Source organism: Anas platyrhynchos, chromosome 6 (genome assembly GCF_047663525.1).
Source record: "Anas platyrhynchos isolate ZD024472 breed Pekin duck chromosome 6, IASCAAS_PekinDuck_T2T, whole genome shotgun sequence".
In the NCBI taxonomy this organism is placed as follows: Eukaryota; Metazoa; Chordata; class Aves; order Anseriformes; family Anatidae; genus Anas; species Anas platyrhynchos.
This window is the reverse complement of record NC_092592.1, coordinates 7,906,967-7,922,206: the sequence shown is the minus strand read 5'-3', so window position 1 is coordinate 7,922,206 and position 15,240 is coordinate 7,906,967. Positions and strand designations below refer to the sequence as shown.

The following is a 15,240-nucleotide window of genomic DNA, read 5'->3' as shown; positions in this document are numbered from 1 at the left end:
AAATAGTTTTCAACCTTGTATTTCTCACTTAAACAACAACAAAAAACACTTAATATCAGGGATAACCACATGTCACCCACACATCTCTGTTAGTTTTCTGCCACCTTGTGGTGGTGATACAGACAACAGAAATATAATGTTCAACACAGGGCTGGTGAGGGGCTGATTCAAAACAGAATACACAAAATGAGAAATAATTCCTTAGGTGTCTAAGTGTGGCAAGAAGGACATTAAATTTTCATATGAAGGATGCAACCTTCAAGCAGGAAAATGAAGGGAAGTAAGAAATGTTTATAAAGAGTCTGCAAGTCTTGTACGCCAAAGGGAGTGACAGAAACCACTTTTCTTTGTGAAATTTCAAATGAGTGGGGAGTGAAAATTTGGTCTTGAATTTGTGATTCCATGTGTAAAGAAAAAACTACAGTAATAAGAGCATGGCTCAAATGCAAACATGTTGGGGGCTGTTAAAAAAAAAAAAAAAAAAAAAAGAAGCTCTTTTTCAAAATTTTCCAGTAAGACAGGGTCAAAATTCAGCATGAAAAGATAATAAATAAATAGTAAATTTCTTATCAATGTGTAATATGGAGATTATATATCTCCCACACTAAACTATTCTCCAACTATTGTAGCCTGAACTTGTACTTTTTCATTTTAATTACTAGTGGGGTTGGCACTAGAAGAGTTTTAAAGGTCCCTTCCAACCCAAACCATTCTGTGATTCTATGCCTGTCAAATTTGAGTGCAGACTTGGAGCTTTTGTATGGATAAATAAAGGTTAAGATAATACGCATTTCCCCTTTGTAAAATATTTTAAGAATTATAGCTGTTAATTATCATGCAATAGCCAAATGTTCTCACAAAATAGTAATAGTATTTTTTTTATATGGGAACATGTTGCATCTTACTTCTAAATTATTAAATATTTAACTTTGGATTCTGTAAGCGTTAATATGATTATATTTCATTCAGTATATTAAAAAAAATATCTCAGAAACATTACTAATTGTAAACAGTAGAGAAAAATCAGAACTGTAATCACTTATGAAAAAAAAAAGGAAGGAAAAAAGTCCTCTAGAGGGTGGAATAGTACAAAATCAGAGTTATGTTCAGTTTGTTCATCTCTGTTAACACTACAGTATGTCTTTTAATTGCAAGAGCTTTGGAGAAGGCTCCAAAGATTAAATGATTAAATTTTGGACTGAAATCCATGTAAGTGTTGCCATTGAATTGTACAGGGATGGAATTGAATCAATACCGCAATAAAAATACTCATCTCATAAATTATATGGATGATAATATTTGAAGGAACAGACCCTAAAACAGGAAACAAAATGCTGTGCTCTCTTCAAAGATGTTGGAAACAGCTTTTCATTTGTGTACATTGGCTTCTGTTGTTTCATTTTTAACTTAATTAGGTGTTTACATAGTCTCTTCTGTTTTTTTGTTGCTTCAGCTCAGTGGCACCATCAAATTGCACAGCCAATAAAGCTTCGACCTGGTGGTGGCCGGTATGCCAACCTTACTGGTCAAGGACTCGAGATTTTTTCTGCCTTCCCAACTACTGAAAGCCCTATGCTGTTTTCATCCCCAACCCAAAAGGTGGTGGAAAGTGAAGAACTTTGAAAAGTATAAGCAAACAATGGCTCCAGTTACACCTGCAGAAATACTAGAACTGTGGAAAAAAAAATAAAGAGGTACAAGTCAAGATGCCAAGGTTTACAAGCAACCTGTTTGTAATTAAGTGTACTGCTGCTGCAAATTTTGCAAGTAACATATACAAGACTTTTGCATAGTATTTTACTGCAGGATAATTGTGGTATGGAGTGTTGTGCAATAAATTCAGTACTGTGTAGTTTGCTAAGAATTACATAGTAAACATAGTTTTCAGCACTTAAAAGCCAATACCACTTCTACTGCTTGAATTAAAGCTACTGTGTTGTAGCAAGCCATTTTAAGGATGGATGATGTTTAGCTGGAAAACTACCAGTGAAAACATCAACGCTACAGTAACAACAATCCTGAATGAGGGTAAACAACATGACTTTGAATGTAATTCTAAAAAAAAAAAAAGCCAAAAAAAAACCACAAAGCACAAGTAAAAGGGACAAGATGTAACTCATTTTTATATATGATTATGCCAGATAATTTTAGAATTGTTGAACTCAAGACTAGATAAGTAGAGCATTTCATGCAGGTACAGCTGTGTACCCTATATATTTATATTTGTGTGTGTGTGTGTACTCCATGAACTGTGTACTCATGGTGTAATAATTCATAAAGTAAGGTACAGGACATGTGCCTAGGACTCTAACATAGGAAACTAAACTTCCTGTAGTCTGAAGCATGTTCTGTAGAACTCATAGCTGAAAGTATTTTCCAGATGTGCTTCATATTTTTTCTTTACATTGATAGTGATTCTCTGCCTTTAAACACAGATTATATCAAACTTTTATCTTCAGGGTTTTCAAATATCAATCTCTTTCTCCTCATTTTTAATGTGACTCAAAGAAAAGAATCTACCAGCTAGCTTGCTTTTTAACTAACTGAAAGGAATTATGATCCGGTAGATTTAAATGATTTCACCATCATTTAGGAAACAATCACAAGTGTGGTGTCTACTATGAAGACAGAGGAAATTCAATTAATACACAAAAAATTATGAATTCAAGCAACAATTATGTACAAAGAGCTAAAAAGCCCTACTGTATCTAGTAATAGTAGCAAATAAGGCAATTTAATGAAGGTGCAACAGAAGGTGCTGAGAACACAACAGCTGATTTAAATTCATTTAGCATCTATATAGTTGTACAGCACTTAGAATCTGGGAATATCTAAGATGATTTCTTGCACCTTTAAGTTATTGCTATCTCTCTTCTTTAGACATTGTTTTCAAGCAGTTCTTGCTTCCTGCTTTCAACATGGCTGAAGCGTATACAACAAAGTCCTGATCAAAGTCACAGAGATGAAAACTTAACAGATACTGTCATGTTAGATCTTATTTGGATTTTTTTCAATACTTAGAGTAACTTAAAAATTGCAAATGCAAAGAAAACAATGAGGAGTTATCTTGAGAGCAAACCAACACTAGATATAGCCAGAGACTGAGAAAGAGAAAGCCTCTCACACCTTAGTTTCCTACAAAACCAACTTTTGATGTCACTAACTGTTGGTTCTCTAAGGGTTCGGGGGAAGTGAGTTTGTAGCAGTGTTCCACTTCCTGTCTGAGTGGAAATCATATCACAAAACCACCATTACAATTTCAGTGCCTTTGTTAGAAAACTCAGGTGATTCACCGCAGACTGAGCAGACCAGGAAGCTAAGATATACTCCTATCCTGAACGACAAAACAAGTTACAGTGACTTCAGTGGGAAAGCAGAAATGCTAGTTGTTGCTGATGTTGCATATCCTCCCTGGCAAACAAAATAAAACTACTAGCTATTAAAAGTGATACACTTATTAAAGTGACATCAGTTATGGGATGCCCAATTTAAGACAAATTGTGGGTCTCCAGGAGAGAGAACCCACTGTTCCTCCAATCCGTTGGTTTCTAGGATGGCTTAGGGATTCAAAAGCTAAACCTGGAGTGAGTCAAATTTGGGCAACCCAAAATTTAAACTTTCCCATGTCAGTAGCTTCTCTTGGGAAAATAATACAAGGGAAGTTTTTAGTTTTTGTTTACTTAATCCAGTGCTGTTGGGAAGTGGGAAGAGAGGAAATTAAGGCAAAAAAAGGTAATGTTCAACCTCCATCTACAGTCCTGGTCTTCCCATTACTTCACGACAGAACTGAAAAGTGGATTTTGATCGAAAGTATTCAAAACTGGATATTGTTCATCAGGCTTTGCACCTAGTACAGGCTCAGTTGAGCTGTTTTCCTGTCTAGCACTCCACTGTGGTTCCCTTGCCTGGCTTTAAGTAAGGGGTTGGACCAGATGACTTCCTGTGGTTCCTTCCAACCTAAATCATCCTATACTTCCTAAATTCTTTTACTTTCCACTGCCTGTCTGAATATCCTGTATAGATTAAGTTACTGACTGAGTCGAAACTAAGAAGCACAAGCTTCTCCTTTTTCACTGTGATATATTCCACTAGTCTCGATACCTGATTTCTTTACACAGTTTAGAAGAAAGGAATAGTAGTACTTATTACTAGCAAATACCTGGCTACCAGTGCTAGAATCATACTTGTTAATATTACTGATGTTAGCAGTGATTCTCACATTTTATAACATCAGACAACATGCCCAAGAACTTGGTACAAATCAAAGGACAATGTGCACAGATAAAAGATTTTTTCAATAATTTCATTGAAGTATCTCCTGCCTTACATCATTATAGCCTGAACAGACAAGCTGAAAGTTAAATGGTACACAATTTTTTAAAATGTACACTCATTTGTTTTCGGAGGTGGGAAAGACAAAAAGCTACTGCTGAAAGACTTTTCCCAAAGATCTGTATAAGAAGGATTAATCCTTAGTCATTCAACAAGAGGCCCCAGAAGTCCCATTGAGAAATAGGCTACAGTGAGTGGGTCACCAGAACCTGTCAGCTGAACTATGTTATCTTCATGATGGTATTTACTAGCAAAAGGATCAAAACTTTATCTACCATACCTCCCTATGTAATGCATAAGTCAGTAGAATTACTTTCAGTGCATCTGACAAACAAAATCAGTATCTGGTCCCAAATGGTCTGTAGTCATTAATTTTTACTCATTAACTCCTACAGCACATTTTTCTTCTGCATATACTGAGCCCATAAAATAAGTGTGAAAAGGAAGCTGATGTGAATGGATGTAAATGCTGTTAATTAGTAATACTGTTGTGCTCGTCACAAAGAAGATGCACAAATGATGCTTATGTTGTTGACTCATGGAAAAGCCAAGGGGAAAAATCACTTGTGTAAGCAAAAGAGAGAACACTGAGTTTTCACAAAATCTGATGTTTGAGTTCATGTGCCATGAAGGTATCATACTGTGTCAAGATGCACTAGAGACTATGCAATTGTGCACTCTTCCTGAACAGCTTGACTTTTCATTGTTTTATTCAACTGAATAGCTGATTTCACACTTCACACTAACACGGTATTTCATTCTCTTATTCAGGGCAGGCTACTACAATAACAAAAATCAATGTTAGAGCATTTACTGAAGTCATTGTTACCTATTATCTTCCAAAAATCCAGTAAAACACCACAATGTGAAGCATAACATTATATCAATGAGATATAGAAATGCTTATTTTTGTAAACTTTCAATAACAGGTCATTTTCTGATTCAGAATCTTGTAGGTTTATTTAGTTTCTTGTTCTGTTCTAGTCCTGGTTTTGTATATGACCAGAGGCACCATATATTTCAAACCATATCAGAAATTACAATTTCTGTGTTGTAATTCCAGAAGGCTAAAGTATTATTTTCGCTTTAAAATTTTGGTCCACCTTGGTACAGACCCAGTCCTCAGCAGCATCATAGAGCAGTCTGCATTGAACTGACAGACTTCTTGCCTTAAAACAGCTGGATTGTTATCATTAGCTTCCATATGGAACATGGAGCATACCTTCTGAATGCCTCACGTACACTAACATGAGAAGAGGAGAGCACACTTCAGAATACAAAAAGCCAAGTCTGCAGTCTTTTACTTGATATGTAAACAATTGCCAATAGATACTGCAAAGATACAAATCTGGAATGAGAATTCCTATAAGAACTGTGTTCTTACCGCTACAATGGTAAAAAAGCGTTAGTTTCTGGAAAATGTCTTCCTACAAAATGATTAGCAAGATCTAATGAAACATTTTAATTATTCAATTTTGAAGAAGTGATTCACTGTTAATTGCCTTACTATTTCCAATACAAAGATGTTCACTTTAAGCCTTAAAATTCTATTTTATAAGTTTTTCTTGATTAAAGTTGATATTTTTTATTTTTTTGATCCAAAGTTATTCTCTATGGGAAATAAAAAAGTTAATATCAGTTTTAAAGGACATTTTAAATGCATATAAATGGAAAAAGAAAAAAAAAAAAAAAAAAAGACTGTTTAGTAATGTACTTCCCTTCATCTCACCTGAATTTAAATAAATGCTTCAGAGTTGCATACAAGAGTGTGTCCTCGATGTGTTCAAATAATTGAGAAAGTGTGGAACAAGACTTTCTCAACCCTTAGCTGTTTATCCAATACTTAATAAGTGAAAATTGAATGAAGGCCAACCAAGGACACAAGCCACACTAAATTTCACTCTTCCTGATAATTGTCTTCAACTTGAATGATTAAGCATATTCTTTGTATAAGGGTCCATTATCACACTTTGGAGTGTATTTGAAATGAGCAGCAGATGCAAAATGAACACTTCAAGGAAGCTGGATCTTATAACCCTAGCATAGAAAACAACAGGGGGAAAAAAAGGATGTGTTATATTACATTTGTTGTTCTTGATTTTGTTTTCCCATTTAACAATGTTTCTCTGCTCCTGCATAGCTTGATTTTTAGGTACATCTATATCTGTTGGGTCAGAGACAATGTTCTTAAGACCATTTCAGCTCAGCTACAGCTCCATGAGCTAAAGCAGCTGCAAAATGTTATTTCCCCAAGCAGTAAAAGCTTCTTTTATTAATGCCATTATATTTCAAGACTACTATAGATAAAAAGAACCATTTATTGCATAATACAAATAAATCTTGGGCCATATGTGCTACGAATTTAAGTGGAGTTCTCCATTTATATCAGTGTGAAATTATGTTCAGAAACAGACTCTTTAGGATTATATAATCCTTTAGCAGCATGCGACTTTTTTTTTAAGAAATGGAAAAAGAATGAAGACATTTTGAAATTTTGGTAAACTGCCTATGCACTGTGGACTGTGGGAAGCTACTCAAATAGGAACTTCTCTTTATTCTTTGGAGTTACATATGAAGACATCTTAACCAGATCCTATGAAAGTTAAAATACACTTTGCATGATTAATTCTGTAGAAATGAAAACTGAATTGCAAATTAGAAAAATATTAATATTCAAAATACTAAAATGTATTATTTGGTAGAAAATACATTTTAATATTATGCAGGGGTTTTGCTTTTTTTTAAAGCAATATCTTCTTGAAATTTAATTAAAGAAGGACATTTATTTTTTTAAATGCACAAGTAATGGATGAAATCAGTGTCTGTTACATCTATGCAGAGGACTGTTTCTCCAATGAATAAACATGTCTTTATTTTCAGTACATTTGTTTTTCTGTCTGGATATTTTAGAGAGATACAACAGCTGAACATAAGTAGAGCAACAACAAGCTATTTTGAAGATTCTTATTGAATCTGTTAAATCTAGACAAATCAAATCCTAAATTACAGAAAACTGCATCCATATTGCTTAGTCAAAATAGATGGAAACCTAAGTGCAAGGGTAAACATTATCATAAGGCAGAAGCATATTTTGGAATATTAAAAATATGATAGGAATTGTTTAATTGCCATTTTTGCCTAGTGAATCACATTGCAATAGGGACTTCAATGAAGATTTCACCAAGGATGTTCTGCTTAACAAAGTGTTGGAAACTTAGCTAAATATTTAAACAATCTAACAATATTCATGCTTCATGAAGAAGTTGCGATGTCATTGACTTTACAAGACTATAACTAAGGTTAGCAATGTTTTTATTTTTCATAATGTGTACTGCATTTAGAAATTCCAGTCAAGAACTGAGCTTTACCCCATACATGTGTATAGTACAAGATGGACTGCACCTTATAAATGGGGAGATAGAAAAAAGAAGCTTAAAAAGTGGGAATGAATTAAAATTATAAGATTAGCTAATACATATCCACTGGTAACCTCAATAGTTACAAATAAATCACTAAGTTTTAGTTACTAACATACATTTGGGAAACATGCTACCCTAGTTCCATTTTCAGCACTGAAAAGTCACTGCTGTTAAAAATGTCACTCCAGCTTGAGTTCAAAAATAACTTTGGCCACCTTGATAAAACAGGGTGACACGATTCAAAGAATCGTGGAAGAGCACCTATAACTAGTTCAAAGAGAAAACCCTGAAATGCAGTCTGAACCTTCTAGAAGAACACAGGTTAGTTTCCTACAGATAGTTCATTAGAACTGTGCACTGAATTTCAATAGTGGAACACGTATGTCTTTAACATGCAGCATATATTTAATGAAGCAAGCATTTCTCATCTTCAGTGTATTCACAATGTGCTTCTAGAATTGCTATGTACTGATATTAAAAGTAGAAGTATCTCAGGTTTGCACTGCTGTATAGTGGGACAGAATAGAAGCAAAAACTTATCTAAGTGGAAGGGGCTTCAAATGCCTGTATTATTAAAAGTCTAGTACAGAAAAAGGGTCACTACTCTTATCTGAGGAATGTCAAACAGACAGTGGGGAACAAATGTGCTGGAGCAACATTCAAACCCAAGCCAAATGGTCAAGTTTACCTTTCACAGAGTCACTAAAGTATTTGTAAAGGAAAGCAAGGAAAAGAAACAAATGACTGCCCAAATAGTTCTTGAGTTTGAGGAGTCCAAACCAGCGTGGAGAATATCTGCTGTTCACATTGCCTTCAAAAATAATTTTGAATGATTAAATTTCTCCCTGCCCTCATTACACCTCCCTAAAAGCTTTGACATATAATCAATAGACAGACAGCTATCTATACTCTACAAAGAACTTACTCTGCTGCCATAAGTGCTGTAGTAAATCAGAAATCCTAACTTTCACCTTAACACCACACTATCCCAAGAAACAAAAATACTGCACCGTTATGTAAAAGCACATTTCAGTTATTAACAGCATTACTAATTATTAATAGATTGCACTTCAGTTAAAGAGAATAAAGCATTCACCTCTCCCTAGCACAACCAAATCTGAGAGAGTGGGGATCATATTATTTAATAACAGACACTGATGCAATGACTTCATCTACAAAGTGTTCACAGTGCTCTTTAGGGCTTTGGTTTCAATTCTTAATAATTTTAAGTAATATGACCAAACATTTTTGAACTTTTATGCTGAATTTCTGTTCTTCATGTGAACTTATTATCATTTAATCACTCACTGCATGCTAAACCATTATTTTTGTAATTATTTCTATCATCAGACCACTATCAGTGAACAATAAGTTACAATGCTGCATGAAAGAAACAGAATTGGACGAGAGATGTTTGTCACATACTTTTACATAGCTTACATATAAACTGCAGTCACATCCCTCAAAATCAAATTACTTGCCAGTAGTACACATTTGTACTATTCTTCTATGCTACTCTGGTATGTATATTTTTATGTTGTATTATCCTTGCCACACAGGGTTAAGAAAGCTCTCTTTTACTAAGCCGAGTCTTGCATAATTTATTTGCATTATATTCGTGCTTCAGGATGAAAAACCCACTGCTGTGCAAGTAGTGCAAGAAACAATTTCTGCCCAAAGTTTACAGCTAGTAAAGTAGTACAAGATGGCACATCATTTAATTATTTGAAGATTGTATTGATTACGTACATAAACTGATCACTTAACAGTAAGTGTAATTCCAACTGTATTAACTTGGGTATGTGATGGACAACAATTAATTCTATTATCTCTCTCTATAAATTTCTGCAAAGAATCCAGTGAGCACAACATTAAATTCCCAAAAGTTTGAATCCAAATGCACTGAGCCAAAGGACACTTTCTATTTGCCAATAAAGAGCTAATGTAATTCATAATAAGAAAAAGTCCACATTTTAAACATTACCTCTACTCAATACCACATTTAGAGAGGCTAAAATACATATTAAAAAACACACCAGAATACCAGTGTTTAAGGGAGAAAGTTGCTCAGAACATACATTGCCTCTTCTTTATTTGCTTAACCTAGACCTGAAAGTCTGTCCCAGCAGCTTTCACTCCAGAGACAGTCTGACTCCTGGCTTTCGAAATGTCTGCAAGACAGTGAGCAAGGGCAAAATGTCAATGGAAGTTCAGAGAGAAGGCAAATGATAAGGTCAGGTCTTTGTATGTAACTGTTCCTGTGGCAGAGTCACCCTCCCCCAAAACAGAGCTTAGTTCTTATTGCTGCTTTTGTTTTTCATTGAAAGATGCTCAACTGTTAAAAATAGCTTCTATCAAAGCTATTCATTTGTCATTTGAAAGAATTCTAAAATATAAGATACGGCAGCAGCCAGCAGGGAACCTGCCAGCCTTCCCTGCTGGAAATCCACTAACAGCTGTTCTCAAACAGCAGCTCCTTTTCTCCTTCTCCCACATGGCTAACACTAGTAAGGGGCCTGTTTCTGGAAACTCCCATCAGCAGCACCAGCAGAAGTACCCTTCAGCTTCACAGTCTGCTGCCATCACAACAGGCATCTGCAGTCAAACTTTTGTGGACTCTACATCCTGCTACAAACACATCTGCTTCTCCAGCTGTCCTGCTCCTTCTCATTTTTTAACCTTCCCAACTCCTTTCCTCTTCTGCCCTTTCTGCCCAGATCCCTCTATCTTCCACAAGCAGAAGCAGCAAGCAAACAAACTAAAGACAATTCAGGGCATCAGCAGGGATGAAATTAACTCTTTTGCAAGAATGCTTTATGCCTTTAAACCAAACTCATCTTCAAAGGCTGTTTTTCAGAGGGTACAGGAAACACACTTCCTACTGTAACTGGGTAAGCAAACATCATTTGCTAGTTCATTTTTCTGCCAGGACTGTGATGGAAGCAATAGAACATTCAGGGCAAGGAAGACACTAGTAAGTAATTTTTAGAGTAGGAATTTAAGGTAGCATGTGAGGACATGTCATAGAAAACACTTTATTTACGACTTACAAAATCTGTTACTGTTTCCAGATAACATAAAATTAAAAAATAAAATGCAAACACAAACTCTACAAAAATCTAGAAGTTTAGATTGTTTTCACACGAGCATTCATTGCAGTATATAATCACGTACTTTTACATCCACTAAAAATAAAGCCATTCTTTTCATGACTTGCAACTAGCTCTTTTTTGAGCATACAAGATACAACATAAGTTGGATTAAAGCAAACCTACGCAACTTTGGAACCCATATGTCAAACTTACAAAGTTTAAGAAAGTTAGTTCTCTGAGGACTAGAACTCCAATACATTATAAAGCTTTTCCCATGGGAGCCATTTATATGAAAGTAAAACAAAGAATTACTTTAAAGCTGATGTAAAAATAAAACATGGAATTAAATTCATTTCTAGTGTTATTCCATACAGTCACACATGGGTCAATTCGTCCCATGACTTGTAGAAAATACTGTCATGAATCATGATTAACAAAGAAAAAGCATTATTTAAAGGAGTCAAATGAACTAGCAAGCAACTGTCTGAAAGATGCTGAATTAAAACTACACTTTCCATCAGCATTAAATAAATTCAATCTTCTTAAATGTATATTGACTTAAAGTTCTCAAAGCAAATTTATTTTGTCAAATTAGTGTAAGATGCAAACACAAATGAGCTATTATAATGCCAATATTACCTTATTCAAGCAGATTAACTCTTGCTAATTATTAAATTACACATCTTGCCTGCTGCATATTCTTAGTTCATAATAAGTTCTAATTAGCTATTTGAAAGTGATCAGGGTGATAGCTGAATATTCGCTGTGCATAAGGATCACTGTCCGTGGCCATTTTTTGTCCCGTATAATGGTGGTAGCTCTCAGGATGAAAGTGTTCACAGTGAAGGCTTATCCATTCTCTTTCAGTACTGTATCTTTCTGCTTCAGCAAGTATTCTTGTTAGAGCCATGATATAACTCAAAGCCATCTGAAGGGTCTCGTACTTGGAGAGCTTCTTATCCTGACCCCACTGTGGAACCACCTTTCTCAAACGATCAAAGGCTGTGTTCAGTCCTTGCATCCGTCTTCTCTCCCTGGCATTAGCAGCCAGTCTTCTCTTGGCAGCGTTCTCCATCCTTTCTGAGCTGCACTTCACAACACAGCCTGGTCCACTTCCACACTGGCTGTCTGATTCTACACCTGAATCCAAATTACTGGATTTACAGGTTTTCATTTTTGTTTTACAGTTGTAGCTTCACACACACACGAAAATTACTTTTAAAAAATGAAGCACCTAAACTGTGGTAGTGGAAGGCACTCCTATGACTTCTTGAGTCTTCTTCCAAACAGCAACGAGGAGATATTTTTCTTAGCATTAAAGAATAACAAAACAAAAGGTCTTCTGGCTCTTCCGGAAGTGTCTGAAAATTGCTTCTTATTGCTGAATGAAAGAATAAAGAGTTCTCAATGCCTTATGCTTTCATTCTTTTCATTTCTGTGAACTCAAAGGGATAGAAAACACAGAAAACTCCATTCTCAAAATATGAGTTACTGAAGAAGATTGTCCTTTTAATCCAAGAAGGATCTTACTGAACTAAAAACACATCACTTCCAATGGCCATTCTGAATGAAAGAAGTTCTGATTCAGTTTCAGAGAGTATTTTGAAATGATGAACTGTTGCGATCTGAAGACATAACTTTGTAACAAAAACCTCTCCTTTCTTGACTCCTGCCGGTAAGCAATGATTGTGTCTTACAGACAAGAAGAGGCTTTATAGAAACTGCAAAAGCTAAACAGGTGGTAGCAGGTGGGCGGGCGGCACTCTGCTTCCATCCCAGTACCTTCCCACCCTGGGAACTACAGGAAAAAAAAAAAAAAAAAAAAACAGTAAAACCCGAACATTACAGCCTTCATCTGTTGAGAAGTCTTCCAAAGCCATTCTGTCCAGCCCTAACAACTTGCCATCTGGAGCAGTGTCTGGCTGGCCCCACAAGACTCTAGGCAGTTAAGCAAAAGATCCTTTCAATGGATAATCTGTTGCAACCCAGGGAAAAAAATCTCTCACTGTGCATTGTAGTATTCATACATTATCTGAAAATTCTAGTTAGATAGTATTAGGGCTAAAAGAAATAATCGTTCTAATGAAGGAGAGGAGAAATAAGCTTGGTGATATATGGCAGAGAATACTACTGTGTCACACTATACAGTGCTGAAAGAAGACTGAAATTATCAGAAGCCCTTTAGGATTCAAGTACACTCCATTGCAGAGTGCAGTACCTTGAGAAAAACTGGTATTGTATATTTCCATGTCAGTGATGTTATGAAAATAATTTAGAAAATATTTAAACAGTTAAAATGTAGCTATGGATTTATCTAAGAATAATTGTAAAAGTATTTGGAGAGGTTTTGATACAGACATGCAAAAGCATGTATGCATACAAACAGTCTGAAAACTGTCCTTTTTAATATACTGTGCATAAAGTACATATGCATATTTGTGTGGTTTTAAATATAAAATGTTTCTTAGGAATATCCTTAAGTAGGGAAGGAGAATAAAAGATGTGAAAAAAAGAATCTGCTTGCTGGTAAGAGACCATTTCTGCTACTAACTGTACTGATAATGAAGGAACCATTCACGCACACACTATAAACAAAACTCTCTGTTTTACTGTACTTATACTATTAAAACCATAATCTACATGAACCTACAAGGAAACATCATATGATCATGTTATGATAAACACAGAAGGTTAAAAAACAAAAACAAAACAAAACAAAACAAAACTGCCACACAATGATTTATTATCTGTATTGATTTCAAACTTAATTAAACTGTTACCAGCATTCATAAATTACTAATTTTTTTCATTAGAGGCTGAATACTGTATATTTATTTAGAACTATGGCTCAATTGTTTTCATTATGACTCTAAAACTTGGTGTAGTTGTAAACAGCTGATTAATCCCTAGCAGAAGCAATGACAATGAAATGAGGTTGAATAATCCAAAAACAATAGGATGCAATTGAACACTAATGGACTCCAGCATGACAGATGTTGAACGTAGGCTGTTACGCCCAGTTGCTCTGCTCTTAATATTCTGAATCCTAATGGTCTTGAACAGAGATGATAGTTGGGGTAGGGAGTCTCCATTATTCCATTATCAAAATGTATGACACATCTTCAATTTTTAAAGTAGCACAACTTTATCACATTTCATGCTAATGTTCCATGTTCCTATTTATGTGCATTGACAGATGTTCTCCCAAACATAAAAAAAATACTACCACACATTAAAACATTATTTCTGAATGACAATTTCTGTTTACTTAAGTGCGTGAGAGATTTGAAAACAGCATCTTTCAGAAAACCGCATAAGCTTATGTCTCTTGCAGAAGGATCAGCAATTAGAACTTACTAAATATTTATTTTTCTGAAGACACTTCATGGGAAGTAATGCATGTGCAACAGAAAAAAAAATACAAGTCTGATCTTCATGCTATTGCTGCAGCATATTTTAGTATTGCAACCTATTATGCACAAATAAATTTTAGTCAAATCTTTTATTGTTTAATCTCAAGGGATTTTTAATATAGAAGAATAAAATAAAATTAAGGCCTTTATTAAATTAATCAACATTGTGCATTCTCATGGGATAGTTATTACTTAGTTCAGACTATTAATAAATCAGTGTTAATACAATGCTGTTAACTTCATACCAGAAATACAGAAAGCATTTCTGATTTAATGTTCTGCAAGTATGAATTACAAAGACTTCAAATATACTGAAAATCACAGTTCCTAAAAACTTTACTGTCATTTACTATTTTACTATTCATTAGTGTAATAAAATATACTGTTATTTTTCCCCCTATTTGATTCACCATCATTATCATGCTTTGACTAACACATTGGTGTAATCTCCTGAGAGAAGTTGTGATTTACCTCTCTTCCTGAACAAAGTGTAATTTCACTTTATATGACTTAGTATAAAATCACGGGATAAGGCCCCAAGTTTATCTGGATTTACTAAGACCCCTAACAGGATATTATGACTTACAAGTGAAGCTAAAAATTGTTTCTTGGCAGGTCAAAATGCCTCTTTTTTGTGTCACTTTTTTTTTTTTTTTAAGTTTCTGCTTTTTAATAGAGAAATAAATTTATTTGAGAATGTAAGTGTTTTTATTTGACAATGTGCACAAGAAAAAACACTTATGCTTATATGAAAAGGCTATTCTTTTCCACAGAAAACTGATTATTAGGGTCTTATCCACACCAATTAATTTAACTCATTTGCATAGTCCATTAGCTATATGAAAATATATCATCTTAAGCTAGAAAACAAACTGCTTTATTGCTCAGTCAATAACAGAAGGGCTACCAGTGAAATTTTCCCAGGTTTCTTCCCCTGGTTTGTTTTTCTCAACATTTCATCTTGTCTTGAGTATTACTTATGTA

General features: G+C 34.7%; 2 protein-coding genes across 8 annotated transcripts in view; one reads left to right on the top strand and one right to left on the bottom strand.

Moving 5' to 3' along the window:
* The window catches only part of MYPN (myopalladin), a 74,593-nt gene extending 67,475 nt beyond the window's left edge, over nucleotides 1-7,118 (top strand). For all 5 annotated transcript variants that reach the window (XM_013092138.5, XM_027463312.3, XM_072040365.1 and 2 more), the window contains one exon: nucleotides 1,454-7,118. In XM_013092138.5, the coding sequence (XP_012947592.1) occupies nucleotides 1,454-1,623 (170 nt within the window). In that variant the 3' untranslated portion in view covers nucleotides 1,624-7,118. The remainder of the gene's footprint in view (nucleotides 1-1,453) is intronic.
* The window catches only part of ATOH7 (atonal bHLH transcription factor 7), a 52,802-nt gene that overhangs the window by 31,208 nt on the left and 6,354 nt on the right, over nucleotides 1-15,240 (bottom strand). Inside the window, exon 2 of one of the 3 annotated variants that reach the window (XM_072040366.1) lies at nucleotides 7,280-12,641. The exons of the other annotated variants lie outside the window; for them this stretch is intronic. Coding sequence (XP_071896467.1) covers nucleotides 11,562-12,017 — 456 coding nt within the window. The 5' untranslated portion in view covers nucleotides 12,018-12,641 and the 3' untranslated portion in view covers nucleotides 7,280-11,561. Of the gene's footprint in view, nucleotides 1-7,279; nucleotides 12,642-15,240 lie in introns of those variants that run through there. 3 annotated transcript variants of the gene reach the window in all.